The sequence below is a fragment of the Cryptomeria japonica genome, chromosome 6 (genome assembly GCF_030272615.1).
Source record: "Cryptomeria japonica chromosome 6, Sugi_1.0, whole genome shotgun sequence".
NCBI lineage: Eukaryota > Viridiplantae > Streptophyta > Pinopsida > Cupressales > Cupressaceae > Cryptomeria > Cryptomeria japonica.
Window position 1 is genome coordinate 573,765,377 of NC_081410.1, and position 16,341 is coordinate 573,781,717.

Here is a 16,341-nt window from a genome sequence, read left to right on the forward strand (position 1 = left end):
TAAAGTCTCTCCCCTAAGTGAAAACCATCAACCCTAGCAACCTCCCTTCTCTCTCCTTGGAGTTGGAAGAGGGGAGAGCAACTAGGGTTCGATCGCGATTTTCCGCTTTACAAATATATAAAATGCATAGAATAGATGAAAAAAATGATCTCATACCTCTTTCCATTGTGCGTGTGTTCGATTTTTAAAAACCCCATTCATGAATCATTTAACTTGAAACCCTTAAAGTGTTTTTTCTTGTAGTCGTGGGTAAAAATGACCCAATGGCCATAGTCAAAAAAAATTTGTTCACAAAAAAATGCATGCAGGGTTTTGAAAACTAAACTGCGTACACATTTTTGCTTCAATTAGGCTCGGCAAAATGAGCCAAAACGCATAGAGGGTTTTTTAAATTCCAAATAACTCATGCACATTTTGTGTTTTTCCAAGTTTTTTTGGGGGTGTGTCCACTTTTTTGCACACCATCTTGGTGCGCACACCCTTCACTAATTAGATTCCTTACCTTTTACATAAGAGAATAAACAAAAGAGAAGGGTATCATTAAACTACTATTTTCTTATATAGGTGCATCCCATAGAAGTTCTTCAATTTCACATCATGCTCTATATTAAATCATTCTTTTATGCATAACACAAACACTCCATCTTACCATTCATAAGAAAATCAATGTAACAAGCTAATCCTATAAGTATAACATCATATAAGAGAATGCACACTAGTTCTTTTCATTCTATAGCATGATCATTTAGATAGGGGAAAAATAACCTTTAATATTCTAATGAGCAATAGAAGTTACAAGCAAGCAAGACCGCATAGAGTCATATAGACATCACACTCTTCTAAGAGGCATGCATAAGAAATGAATACACATATTGCACATAGTTATGATTTATAATGAGGATTAGGGAAAAACACAAATCATAAACATTTAAGATCTCCAAAGTTCCAATATCATTTTCCATTACAAATCTCAAAGAAAAACTCAAGTCAAGAGAACATTATAGTACACCACACAAGACCAAGAGAAACAACTTGCACCAAAGATCCCAGTGTTTGCAACACGGGCTCTGATACTAGATGTAATGCCCCGCCAAAATACCCTAGAGAAATAATCTAAAATCTACTAGAAAATGGAGATAATTTTTTTTATGTTTAAAACATCCATTACTTCTATGTTATCATTAACATACATTAAATACAACATTATCCATTTACAAGATCACATATATCAGCATGAACATATCCATAGAACTATATTACGCAAGTGAAATAATTCAGTTAAATCGTCAACACATCTCCAAGTAAACTTTTATAAACATAACCATTCCCTAGGGTATCTCAACATCACTACTTGACATAATTTTAACATATCACTTATCCATGTCTGGAACATCATATCTTATTATTCAGCTAGTCACTTACTTTCCATACAACCACGATAAATGTTAGCACATATGCATACTCTTTCACACTATATTTTCTTAATTTCATTTTAACATACTAACCATATGTCCTAATACCCATGTTGATTCATTAATGACATAACACATCATGAATCTAAATGCATTTATCCTTCTTGTACATATGGAACTAGATGATCTCCTTAACCACAACCATTACACAACTCTTTAAGAATACTATCCATATTCATATACAAGATTACAACAACAAGCACTTACCTAATTTCAAATAGGATTCCATGCTACTAAGAAAATTCAGGAGTCATATGATACTACAAGAATAAACATAATCAATATTTCAATCCCCTAATTAAACATAGTATTTCAATCCCAACATATTGAACATTTCTTCGACATGAACCAAATGATAATACATCATCTTATTACAAGATCAAAGTTTCTACATCATCAAGTCCTAACACATAAGAGTACATAAAACAAGCACATAGTCTCTATTGCTACATCATAACCTAATGCTTAATAATACAAGTTATGTAAATACATAATCTTACTTCATTTTATCATAATGCATCATAGATTCATTTAACCATTTCATCTAGATAATTCCTATTTACTTAAATAAGATTCAAAACAACCATTACTATTCCTTCTATCATTCATTCCATAGGATTACACATCACAATTCAATTCACAAATTCAAATGCAACACAAATACATATATGCTAGCTCATTTCTCTTTCCACATAGAGCTCAACAAACTCATATTACAGGGTGAATATCCAACATGCCACAACTATAAATCCATATGAGAGACTCATGTACCGTAAAATTTTATAAGATAAACTATAGAATAAATGTTTGACGAAGTTTACAAAGCAAAATTAATTGTAAAAAGTGAGAGATGAAAACATAAGTCTAGCCTATAGATTCTGTAGGAGGTAGCATTTTGCAAGATAGTTAATGGGAAATAGCTATCCAAACTGTAGGATGAACTTATACATAAGATACCCTCATACAAGTCTATAAATTATGTATTAATGCATCTTAAAGACTGGATAGTTGTTTCTCAAATGACTTGTGATACAAAATATCTTGAGATTTCTATTTAAAATAAGTTTGTACTAAATATCCTTTTAAATTGCTTGAATACGCCATTGTAGACACAATGGTAGACTGTAAGTCAGCTTCCGCCACGTAATTAAGCATGCGGAGATTATAATTATTTTTGAAATGATTACATGGTTAAAAATACTATTTTAGGGCGCCTGGGATTATTCTTCAAAAGATTGAAAAATTAAAAAAGACCATTTTGAGATATAATAAAGCTGGACGTGAGTTTTGAAGGGGTCTCTGTTCATATAACGGAATTAGCCGCCACCCGTTGCAAGTGTCAACCGAATCTGCATTGCCGCCTTGCCGGGAAAATAGAGCCCAGGCCGTTATCATGTTGTTCTTTTATAATATACACTTTCTTTTCATTCGATAACGGAGCGAAAGAGAGAGAGAGAGAGAGACAGAGACAGAGACAGAGACAGAGACAGACAGAAAGAGCTGTGTAAGGCAGTAAGTAAAGTATAGTATTGAGCTTGTGTAGTAGTTTTTCTTTTTGTGATTATAAATGGAGTGTTGGATTCAAGACCAGTGGCCCCTTAATGGTGAAAGCTCCTTTGCCGAGAGACAGGCTATGCTTGAGGCGCAAGTGCTTGGAAGCTTAGCCTCCGGTCTTGAAAGTTGCGGGAATTTTGAGCAGCGATTTTGGCCATACGACCAACTGCTTGTAAAGCATGAGGAGCTTTATGGTGCTGGGAAGAGCAGCGCACCGGTTTCGAGCTCGGGACCGGATGGATCATTTAACTATGCCGCCAGCAATTTCAACGAAGTGGAGTCGCAGCAGTGCGGATTTGAGCTCGAAAGCCTGCCGATTCAAATGCAAGGGTTTGGTAATTTTCAGTTCGTTCCCGTGCCAGATTTTCAAGATGAAGATTTCGGTTACGCGGAGCTCAATCTTCCAGTCTGGCAGACTCAGCCGAATCTCTCAGAGGTATGCTGTAGAGAAGCGTCCGCCGAGCTGCCAAGGAATAGCTCCTTTTATACGCTGGAAGACGTTATGAAGAAGTTCCCCCGCGTTGATCCTCTGTTTATTCCTAGCCCGCCGATGAGCCTCAGTATTCCTCCTTCCCCGCAGTTTTCTTCTGATACGAGCTTGTCTTCATGCCAATCGTTTTCCGGTAGCGTTTCATGCCCGCTGCCGTCGTTACAGCCGAGCGAGGAGGAGACAGAGCATTTGAATCAGCTGATACAGCTACAGGGCGGCCGTAAGCCGCCGTATGCTTCCGTAGATCCGCAGAGCGTCGCGGCTCGTCACAGGAGAAGCAAAATCCGTGAAAAGATTCGTTCTCTGGAGAAACTGATACCCCAGGGTTCGAAACTCGACACGACCAGAATGCTGGATGAGGCGATCAAGTACCTCAAATTCTTGCAAGCACAATTTGATGTTTTGGAATCCATGCCTCCCGTCGATTCCCAGCCATATCTGAAAACAAACCCTAAGATTGCCGATGATAATGTCTATATTTATCTGAAGCCAAATTTTAATGGCGGAAATGATTTGGCGATGCAGGGATCAGGTTCTGCTTCCGCTTCATCAAAGAAGCTATCTACTGACCAGATGCTTCACAGCTTACTGAGTTCGTCTAGAATTCAAAAGAAGCTCTTTAGCGCGGGAAAAGTCATCGTTACGGTGCAGCAGAAGGAAATGCTTGCATCTAAACGGCCTGATCTAGCAGGTGATTTTTCCAAATTTTTCTTCCACTAATAAATATTTATGCTTCTTAATTTTTGTCCATAGCTCCTCTGAAATGGGTCAGGAGGTTCATATTGTAATGTCGGCACTGTAACTCTTCTCGTACGTGCCTGGAGGTGTGAAGTTTCGTCTGTCGCCTATTTTGAAAATTTTGGCAGAACAAAATTTTGATGTCGGAAAATGCTGTGAAGATTTTCCTGGATTGGAAATATTGAATTAAATTGTCAACGTATTCTATCGACGAATTTTTAAAAAAAAAAAATCCAGTTGTTTGGATATTTAATTTTCATATCAATATAAGTGTCTTTTTCAGATGTATAACAACGAAGACACCTTCAAAATGATTTATAAGAATGAAGCCGCCTTGGAAATTGACAATTGAAATACTTTTATTGAAAAGGCAATATTCTTATAAACTACAAAAAAAATTTTGAGATCATGCTCTATTCTGAATGCACTATCCTAGGGTTTGATTTGAGACGTTATAAAAAGTCTTTCATTTTATTGAAGTTAAAAAAATTCTTCCTTCGTAGAACGTATAGAATCGAGTGGTGTTATTGTGGACGCAATGCTCTGGGACTATGGACGGCTTCTGGCCAAACTAATTAATGTGCTTTCGGCGAAACTAATTATTCTGCTTTCTTTAAGATTCATTTTCTTCGCATAAAAGTTAATGTTTTGTAAGAGGATCCATTTTTTCGGGATTTCTGTCGGCCTCGTCTCTGGCTCACAACGAATCCACTCTGTCTACGCGTTGCAACGCAGCTCTATGTCCCTTTTCCACACCTCTACAATAACTTTGCGTTATTCTCAATTATTGTTTTTAAGCATTTCAGACAATAAACGGTAGAAAAGAAGACTCTTTGTATGCCATTTGTTCCATTTGAATTTTTTTGGGAAATGATTTATTTTGCATGCAGTGTTGGGTTCATCAGGGGTGACCTGTCAATGGAGGAAAAAATCAGCTGCCGTATGCTTCCGTGGACCCGGAGAGCTTCGTGACTCATCAGAGAAGAGGTAAAATCCGTTAAAAGATTCGCTCTTTGGAGAAACGGATACCCCAGGGTTCGAAACATGACACGGCCAAAATGCTGGACGAGGCTATCAAAGTATCTCAAATTCTTGCAAGCGCAACTCCAAGCTTTAGAAACTATGCCCCAAGCGGATTCGAAGCAGGGTTTCAAATCAAACCCTAACAGAAATGAAGATTACAAAAATATTTGTCTGTCAAACCCTAACAGAAATGAAGATTACAAAAATATTTGTCTGAAGTCAAATTCTTGCGCTTCTCTAACAGAAATGAAGATAGCATAAATATTTGTCTTATGTCAAATTCTTGCAAGCGCAAGTTCAAGTTCCAGATTCGAAGCGATTCGAAGCGAGATCTCAAATCAAACCTTAGGATAGCATAAATATTTGTCTAAAGACAAATTCTTAAGCGCAAGTTCAAAGTTTTAGAAACTATGTCTCAAGTGTATTCGAAATGAAATCTCGAATCAAACCCTAGGAGAACCTTAGATAGCAAAATATTTGTCTAAGTCAAATTCTTGCAAGCACAAGTTCAAGTTTTAGAAACTATCCGTCAAGCGGAGTCGAAGCGAGATGTCAAATCAAACACTTTGAGAATCGACGATAGCATAAATATTTGTTGAAGGCAAATTCTTGCGAGCGCAAGTTTTAAAAACTATACCTCAAGCGAATTCGAAGAGATATCTCAAATCAAACCCTAACAGAACCGATAGCATAAATATTTGTCTGAAACCAAATTCTTGAGCTTATTTGTCTGAAGCCAAATTCTTGCGAGCTCAAGTTTTAAAAACTATGCCTCGGGCAGATTCGAAGAGAGATCTGAAATCAGACTCCAACAAAACTTAAATATTTGTCTGAAGCCAAATTCTTGCAAGCGCAAGTTTTTAAAACTATACCTCAAGCAGATTTGAAGAGAGATCTCCAATCAAACCCTAACAGAACCGAGCATAGCATAAATATGTCTGAAGCCAAATTCTTGCAAGCGTAATTTCAAAGTGCTAGAAACTATGTCTCAAGCGGATTCAAAGAGAGATCCCTAACAGAGCCAAGGATAGCATAAATATTTCTCTGAAGCAAAATTCTTGTAAGCGCAAGTTCAAAGTTTTTAGAAACTTTGCCAGAAGCGGATTCGAAGCAAGATCTCTAATCAAACTCTAACAGAACCGACGATAGCATAAATATTTGTCTGAAGTCAAATTCTTGTCTTAGAAACTATGCCGAGATCTCAAATCAAACCCTAACAGAACCGAGAATAGCATAAATATTTGTGTGAAACAATTACTAATAGCAACGGCACACGGAAGCTTGTGCTTCAAAATGCTTTTGCGCTACAGAGAACAACATATGCTTCAGCTTTATCAAAGAATCTATCTACTAACCAGATGCTTCACACTTTGCTGAGCTCGCCTACAATTTAGAAGAAGCTTTTCAGTGCGGGGAAAATCATCGTCACAGTACAGTAGAAAGAAATGCTTCCGTCTGCATCTCCAATTTTTAATTCGACTAATATTTATTAAATATACTCCCTATTTCATTTTGATTACAAAATGCAAGCTGCAGCCCTCCTTCAACAGTCTTTCTCTGTGCAAATTATGTGCTTATTTAGCAAATGCATTGCAATAATTTTGCCCTGTCTTGGCCAATATATTGCTCAACTGTACTGTTCACCATTGCATCATAGCATTGAATACCTAAATGAATGGATAAATTCTTAGTCGTAGAAAGAATGCCCATATTTTCTGGATTCATGTAGGAAATTGAATACCTAAATGAATGTAACTTGTGTTTGAGCTCTTTCTGTAATCTTTGGGCAGAGTAAATTTTGTCAATGACATAATTACGAATCTGCAAAGCATTTAATCCATTCATGAACCAAATCGATCATATCAAAATTACAGGTCAACAACTGCAAAACAGAAGAATTTATTGCCAAAAGAGAAACATGGTTTGGATTCAAATCGCAGGCTCAGTTTTCCTCGCTATTATCCCCTGCATTTTCGTGTTGCTTCCCGCTTACTAACATCAACGGAAAGTTTTCTCGCTTAATATTTTAATTTTTTGAAGGCTTCATTGATATTGCTTATTATGTTTGCTTATGTTCATCAATTCACTTGGATTTATTTTTTCATTCTTTTTGTACCTTTAGATATGAAATTATTTAAAATAATTTATAAATAAATTAAAATAATAACAATGTTCAGAAAATTGAAAGTAAATAAAATTAACAAGAATAATTTTTAATAGTTATTTATGGAAAAATAAGTGCATCAAAATTATAATTTATTGGGGTGAACCATGTAATGCAGTGGTTAAAACACTTGTTTGGTGAGTCAAATCTTAAGCTCGCCGATTTGAACAACAATAGTGTTGGTAGGTGCCCCTTATCAATAAAAAAAGGAAAAAAATAATAATTTATTTTTTATATTAAAAGCAGCCAAAACTAGGGGGTTAACCCAGGTACAGATAAGATAATAGTAGATAAGTCAGCAGAGAAACAACAAAATCATATCCTCCTAAACTTTCCTCTATCAAAAACTTTAAACATGATGCGCATATTAACCGAGTATATAAAAGTCATAATTAAAATATGTCATGCAGGGAAAAAGATAGTTAAGTCCAGGAATAACTAGAAACCATAACTATAAGCTGACAGACCATTACGGCCATTCAAAAAACCAAAAACCCAACTCATAGAAAACACAACTACTTCTTTTTGTCATGGCTCCTCTTGGGGAGGAGCTTCCTTGTCCATTCTTTGGTGAGGAATTTAAAGAAGACCTTGTAGTCCTCATTCTCCTTTCCTTTACCTTTGAGTGTGCTTTCCTGCAAGAGATGAAGAGTGGTTGCAGCATTGTGCATGACATTCAGAGAAAACTTGGAGACATCATGCATCTTGTTCTCAATGGCCTTCGTTCTGTTGGTAATTTCGTGTAGGTTTTTGATCATGCCATCCACTTTCTTTTCCAAATCCATCAGTTTGTCATCCGCTTCCTCCTTGATGCTACTCACTTCCTTCACCACCATCATCTTATCAAACCTGAGAGTCGGGGACAGAGAGTTCGCTCGGGATTTGGGACCAGCATTCGGGCTCATGGAATTTTTCGGGCTCTCAGACACATGGGTGGAGCTGACAGAATGGGGGGTCGAGGTGGAATGAAATGAGGCTGCACTACCAAAGGGGATGGAATTCCCAGTTTCATGGGATGAGGAGGGGTCTTTTAAGGGTTTCTCAGGGGTTTTGGATGCCAATCTCACAGAGCGACAGGGAGTGTTAGCTTCATCCATAATCTCCACATCTGAGTTGATTTCTTGGAAGCTCACTTTCTTGGGGGGTTTTGAATCCTCCGAGTAGCACTTTTTATTTCCCTTACTGGAGGAGCCACGTTCAAGCAACCGAGGAGGGCTTATGTCAGGGTTATCAGTAGCTATGGCTGGAGATTGGATTTCAGGCACATTTTGGATAGAAATCATGCAAGGAGGGCAGAGGGCCAAGTGGAAATTGTAAAGGCGGAGGATAAGGCCTTGGTGGAAAATAGTAAAGTCCTTGCCTTTCTTCTTGGCTTCAGAAATATCTCTCACATTAGAATCCATAGAGTGTAGCAGAAAAAAAGAGATGGAGATAAGATCTTTATTCCTAAGATGGTTAAGGAAAGGAAGGTGATAGTAGTAGAAAACCCCATACCATCCTTCAAGACTGAAATACTTCATGATGATGTAGCAGACCTCATCCCAAGGTGGCGAAATCTCTTCCTGATTGAAGCTGCCAGCCCGCTTCACAGGGTTGTCCCCATCGTGGAAAAAATGGTTTAGGTTGGTGGTGTCCGATATGCGACTCTATTTCTTTCATTTCCTACCCTCTATGGATAGGCCCGTCGACTAAGCAATCACATCTTCATTGGCTTCGAATGAGATACCACCCATAGTGACCCTTCTATCCTACTAGGAGGCCACAAAGTGCTTCAATAGTCTCTCCTCATTTCCTTTCGTGCTCTCCATGAATTTATCAATGGCTTCTTCTAAGCACACAAACCAAACCGTCGACGTGGCTTTGAATTCATCCATTTTGTCAAGTTCAAGTCTCAGTCTTTCACCCTCCATGGTCATTTCCTCTAGCTTAGAAGAGCAAATGAAAAATAGGGCAGCAAGGATACAAAGCCAATCAAGAGCAGAAGCAGAGTCAAGAAGAAAACTCAACAATTTCTACAATAAAATCATGCAATAATCACCGTGATTATTGTAAGTCGTGTTTAGAAAAATTTCGTGCCATATCATGAAATCTATTACACTCATGTGAGACATCAATCTGCCCAATGTGACTTAGTCAAGCCCAACTATTGCCTTCATCACCACCAATGACATTTGTCCGGATGATAAATAAAAATATTCTATCGATACTATGCCAATAAATATCATCATTATTTAAACCCCCTTGAGACTGATGACAAGGCCATATGCAACTACATGGCAACCCCAACCCATGATGGGCGGGTTTCCCCTCCAAATTCAAAATTTGAAAATTGATGCTCTTCATCTAATAACAATTAGAAAGATTCCTCATTGAGACTTATTTTTTTCTTTCTCCAAGATCTCCTTGGTGGTCATTGGCAGCAGATCAGTGTTCCTCTAGCATCGTAAGTTGTCTTGCAGCCTACCAACAATAGCCATAAAGTCAGCAGGCGCATTCCCTTCTCTGAAAATGTGGCGGATAGTGAAACAATCAAGGTTAGCCAGAAACATTCTTGCATCCCTCAAAATAGATTCCACTTTCCAACCCGCTATAGATCTACCACTAACAACTTCCCCAATTACTTTAGAATCACCTTCAATTTCCAGTTGTCTAATACCTATAGCAGTGGTGAACTTAAGGCCCCATAGGAGAGCCATTCCCTCAACTTGAATGATAGTATGATTCTTTAGGATACCCGCATAGGAAGAAATAGTAGTCCCCTGATGATCATGAACAACACCAGCTCCCGCTTGCTAGGTATTTTGAGCTAACCCATCAAAATTCAGTTTATGCCAAGAGGGGTTTGGGGCTAACCATTTGGTCCTTTTTCTGTTGATCTTTGAAGTGTTATTGAAGAGTTTAAACTCTAGGGGGGAGCTTCCAGAGTTCTGCAATTCTTTTATCAGTCAGGTTAGGAGGATTTTTTTTTTGTGGGGTGGGTTTCCACCTAGTCACTGATATATTATCCATAAGCATTTTGAAACAACTAGAAAAAACATTATTAGGGGAGGTTTTAGCATCTCTGAAGATTATTTTATTTCTTTCTTTCCAAACACTTCAACAGATATGAGGAGGGATCTGCCTCCATAGCTAAATAATCAGGGGGTGGTGGGTAGGAGGTGACCATCCCTTAACAAACTGATGAATGTTATCATGAAAAACCCAATGTATACCACATTTTTGAATAGTAATGGCCCACAAGTGGAATACAAAAGGGCAGTGGATGAAATGATGGCCAAAAGATTCCTTCTTAGCTTTATATAAGATACATTTGTTGGGAAGTTGGAATCCTCTCCTTTCAAATTTTCCCGAGTCAATATTTTTTCATGCATAAGGGACCACCAAAAGAAGTTAATTTTTGGAATAAGTTGTGGGTTCCATATCTTTTTTCAGCATTCAACATCACTAATGGGTCTCAAGCATTGTATGTAAGCAGACTTGACCGAGAAATCCCCCAACTGGGTCCCTTTCCAGATGAATCTGTCCTCATGGAGAGATAAAGGTACCTTGCACACAAGCATTAGATCCTGAAGATCAAGGGAAGTAGGCAATATGTTAGGTCGATCATTAAAGATTAGGGAGATGTTCTTCTACCTTCCTCTTCCTGGCAAAATGTAGTCAGCAATATAATCATCAAAGTGATCCTTTAGGGAATTTATTATTTGGCAGAATTGAGATTCAGCCAAAGGTTTGTCATCTAGACAAGAGTCCTCCCAAAACCTAATCTTTCTACCATTTCGAATCTACCAATCCAGTCCTTCTCTGATAATAGTTCTAAGTTTTAGAATGTTGTTCATAATTTTGACCCATGAGGTAGGCCACTAGAACTCAAATTAAAGCAGAACTGTTCCCTTTCCAAATACTTAGCCCTGATAATGTTACACCAGTCTACCTCACCTTTAGTTAGGGTCCAACCCACTTTAGCAATTAAGGCCTTGTTCAAGGCATTTATCTTTCTGATACCAAGAGCCCCCATGGTCTTGGGTAAGCAAACAGTATCCCAGTTGACTAGAGAGAGGCACTTCTTTTCCTCCATACCCGTCTAGAGAAAAGTTCTTTGGATCTTCTCAAGCTTGTCCCCCATAGCACCAGAGATTTTGAACAAGGAAAGGAAGTACACAGGGATGCCCTAGAGGGAAGCAACAAGGAGTTGGAGCTTCCCCACACTACTAAGGAATTTTCCCTTCCACCCAACAAGTTTCTTATGTACTCTTTCAAGGATAGTATTCTAAAATGCAAGGGTAACCTCTTTAATAGTGAGAGGGAGACCTAGGTAAGTCCCAGGAAGAATAGCAGACATACACCCAAGGATATTAAGGATTTTAGTCTAAAGGTCCAAGGGGATATTGAAGAAGAAGAGATTACTTTTATCATAGTTGATACATTTCCCTGAAGTAGAGGCATAGTTAGCAAGAAAATTCTTCTAGTGTTTAGCCTCAAATACAGAGGATATACCAAAAAGAAAGGTATCGACCACAAGTTGTTGAATCACTAAGGGGGGAATAGTAGAAGCCACTTTAAACCCTGCAATCTTCCATTGACCATCAAATCCACCACATTCCTACCCAAAACTTCTACAATCATAATAAAAAGATAAGGGGATAGGGGATCTCCCTGTCGAATACCTTTTCCAACTTTAAAGTGGCTCCTAGGAGTCCCATTGATCAAGACAAAGAATTGAACCGTAGAAACACATTCCCATATCATATCAACAATTTTTTGATTGAAGCCCAGTTTTGTTAATGTATATATTTAGATCTAGTAATTATTTTTTATGAATATTTAAATTTGTATAATAAAATATTTATTTTTATTTCATTTTATGTATTAAATTATAAATATTATATTATTGGGTAAAAATTATATTTTTATTGTTCATGTAGGATAAATATTTTTGTACTTGTGTCTTTTTTTTAATTGAAAGATACATGTATATACTGACAAAAATTGTAATCTTCCATAAACTTGGGTTGATCTCAATAACCTTTTACCCTTTCATATATACAAATGCTTAGGCACTTAATCACTATCTTATTTTTGCATTTACAGGCTCTCACACAATTGTTATATTTACACATTTATCGAACTCATGGACATATCCTCTCTCTTTACAAAAATTAAATTCATGCTTTGTCTATTTCTCCCTATTCACCTTCTTGTCCTAAGCTAACTAAACACATGTTCAATACAATTTAATGCGAAATTACTAATATTTTAATATACTCACTGCATTCATTGTAGTAATTAATCAACAGTATACATTATGATTTGATTCATTTCAAGGAGTAAAGAACATGCATACATCATTTAAGAGCTCTTTCCTAATCTTGTAAGTATTTCTAGAAATTAAGTTAAGGAAGCTCATCTCTTTGCAATACAATGAGAACCCTATGATGGTATTCTTAAATAATGTCAACCCCATAGGTAAAGACCCACTAGATGACTAGATGAGCATAATTCTAATGTACATAGGGATGGTTCTAACTCAAAGGAATAGTTTGGTGATACAAATTTATTCTTAAAAAACACATAAATCTAGCACAGTTTCCTTAACTAACAAGTATATTTGCCTAAATTAGCAGCATAATTTCCTTAATTAACAAGTATACTTGACATTAATATTTAGGAAAGTATACTTGTTTTAGTAATTTTTTTGGTACTTGTTATTATAATCTCTTTTTTTAACTTGTGAATACCTAATTATTTCTCCACCAAATTAAAATTGTTATTTTTTCTTTTAATTTATTTTTCAATTTTTAAAAAGTCAAATGACTACGGATCCACTATGTAAATCCGAATTTTGAGGCAATTTTTTAGGTCATATTAAGACAATATTTATTATGTTTAAATTTTACCAATTATTTAATATTGTAAAATTTTCTTTTGAAATTAAGTGTCCATTATCAAATTAAAAAGAATGGGAGCATTCACTAAATTTAATTTAATATGATTTTATTTTTCACTAGATTAGTCTCTAGCCAAAAATATAATAAAATTAATAATATTTTAAATAAATTTAGAGGACTAAATTTAATCCAAATATTTTTTTTAAAATTAAAAGAATAATCATTTATAAATTTAAAATAATAGTTTTTAAAAAAATTTAAATCAAATTTAACTAATTTAACTCACACTACAAAGATAAAATATTTATAAATAATTTTATGAGAAATTTTAATGTAAACTATTAAAGTTTATATTAAACTATAATAATATTATTATTAAATTAAAATTATATTGTATTTTATTGTAAACTATTTTTCCATTAAATGATTATTATTAAATTATTATTAGTATTTTATGAACTCTTAAATGACCTAACTATTTTTCATATTTTTTAACGAGTTAATCAATTTTATTTTATAATTAAACTATTATCAATGGTTTCAATACCTTTTATAATTTTGTGAGATCTTTTTAAAATTTAATATATGGAAAAATTCAATAACATGAGTAAAATCTCCTTAGGATAGTTTGGTTTGAGCTTGTTTCATGTTGGCTTCTCTCTAACTGCAATGTAAAATCTTTGAGAATTCAAATCCTTATAATAACTATTAAATGGTCTTCTATTTTTACAAGAGGCTTCATTTGCATGCCTTTTAGGTAAGTTTTTTTCCAATATTGTATTAATTAAATCAAGATGGCATGGAAAAAAGGAGGAATTTATTAATAGATTTTGAGATTCTATTCTTGGTTTAGTTAAGTTAGGGTTTTCGTCATGCAATTTAATAATATACAAATTTGATAATAAAATAATATTATAGATATAACAATTAAAATAACATAATAATAATATTGTGTTTACAAGGCTTATTAAAGAGTCTAGCAGGATTAATCCTACTCATGATGTAAAGGATAGAGTGGTGTGAAAAAAATCGAAGTTGGGTTGGATAAAAATTAATGGAATCTATGAGTCTTAGGAGCGGGTTGCATTGTGAGAAATGAAGGAGTAGTTTTAGAAAGGGCAACTTAGCGACATAAGGATGATACCAATAATGAAATAGAGGCACAAGCCACTTTGCTTGCCGTCTCTCTCGTAGATAGACTTTCAATCACTAAGTTACATTTAGAGAGAGACTCAAAAATAGTTATGGAGGCGATTTCTAAAGGAGTATCTCATTGATAGAGAATAAATAAAAGGAGTATCAGGCAAAGAATTCAAACGTTTTGATATTTTAAAATCTCGCATGTGTGATAGGAAGGAAATGCTAAACTTTAGCAGTTATCAAATCAAGGATGCAATTTAAATGACCAAAGGGTGAGGTGGTGGGATAGCCCTAATGAGTCTGATTTATAATGATCGAAGGAGACGTACTTCCCACATTCTTCTACATTATTTAGCTGGATGATGTGGATCGATACATGTAGTGCTATAAATACACTTGAAACTTGTTTGTTGCCATTTTTCACTCTATTTAACTGTGTTTCAAAGTGATAATAGTTGAGTTGGAGGTGGCACGAGTAGCTTGAACTCAAAATGATTATTTGGTCATATCGTACATCATTGATAGGAGGGAAAATTAAAGATCATTATTCTTGATTTGATATTGGGTCAGGTGGAGCCATTTCAATACAAAGGAGGGCAATGTTTTGGCTTTTCCAAGGTTGAGGTGTTTAAAGAAATCTTCAAATAGTGATAGGAGGGAGCTCAAATAATGCACAACTAGTAGTCATGGAAGCGAATTTTTTGCTCCATTCTATTAAAAACCATCTTGTGCTTTTTGGAAAGGAGTCTAAAAAAAGGTTGAGGGGCATTTTAAAATTTGATGATCCCACATTTTTACAGAGCATGGAGGCATTGCTAGGGGTAGACTATTTGTAGTCGAAATTTTGTTACAAAATGAATGTTGACATAATCTCATTGATGATTGCATGGGAGTTGACATTTGGTATAGAGGAGGAGGTGGTTTGGGTAGCAAAAGCCCGCGACCTAGATCATTCTCTATATGGCTTGACCTCTTTGATGGTGGGGGCTATGGTGGGAAGAGGCTTGAGGCATCCATTTGGTGAAGGGATAATGCCATAAGAGAATGATGTTGAGTTTAGACCCTTTGTTCTCTGGAACGATGGAGAGGACAGAGAGGCTAGAATAGAGGACGCATGGGTGGGTTGGGAGACCCTAAAAGACTACATTCGTGAGAAGGAGGTGGAGATTTAGATGGCACAGGCGATGAAGAAGAAGGATGAGGTAAAGAAGACTAAATTTTCTCTAGAGAACTACTAGGTCAAAGGCCCCAGTAAAAAGAACATGAAAATCTAGAATGATCATAGTTTTCTGATATATTTTGTTTAAAGTTTTTTGTAAATTGAAAAGTTTGAATTTGAAGTTTGGAGAATGACTAAAACCCAAATTTTGGGTGGTGGGGTAGCAGATTGTAGTAGGATAATCTTTGTAGGTGGGTAGCTTGGGGTACCGAATGGTATCAGTGGCAGGGTCTGTTCTTGAAAAAAAAATTAGGGGTTGATCCTTGTTATTGGCTATGACTAACAATTTATGTATAAAAATTTTAAATATTAATATAATACTATATTTTATCCAAAAACAAATAGTGTTTACAATAGTAATATTTTATTTATTATAATATGAAAACTATTTATTTTAGTTAGATTATGATTATCTTCATATAATTTCATAATATACAAATTTGATGATAAAATATTATTAATATAATAATAAAAAAAATATAATACAATGAATTATAATATTTTAGTTATTATAATATTAAAATACTAATATCATTAATAATATAATAGTATAAATAATTCAGTAATAACTTTAATATAATATTGTGGGGCAACCAAGAGAAACCCTGGGCCTACTGGGTGTGCGGAAGTGGTTAGAGATGATAATGGTAGGTTCC

The 16,341-nt window shown here is 35.5% G+C and overlaps 1 protein-coding gene across 1 annotated transcript; it reads left to right on the plus strand.

Annotated features, from left to right (window-relative positions):
• Positions 1–2,997: 2,997 nt before the first annotated feature.
• Positions 2,998–4,458, plus strand: LOC131062933 (uncharacterized). The gene has a single exon (XM_057996672.2). The coding sequence runs from the start codon at positions 3,040–3,042 to the stop codon at positions 4,234–4,236; it is 1,197 nt and encodes a 398-aa protein (XP_057852655.2). The 5' UTR covers positions 2,998–3,039; the 3' UTR covers positions 4,237–4,458.
• The last annotated feature ends 11,883 nt before the right edge of the window (positions 4,459–16,341 follow it).

Excerpts from the sequence above, each read along its gene's own strand:
- LOC131062933 (XM_057996672.2), top strand. The coding sequence starts at position 3,040 with ATGGAGTGTTGGATTCAAGACCAGTGGCCCCTTAATGGTGAAAGCTCC.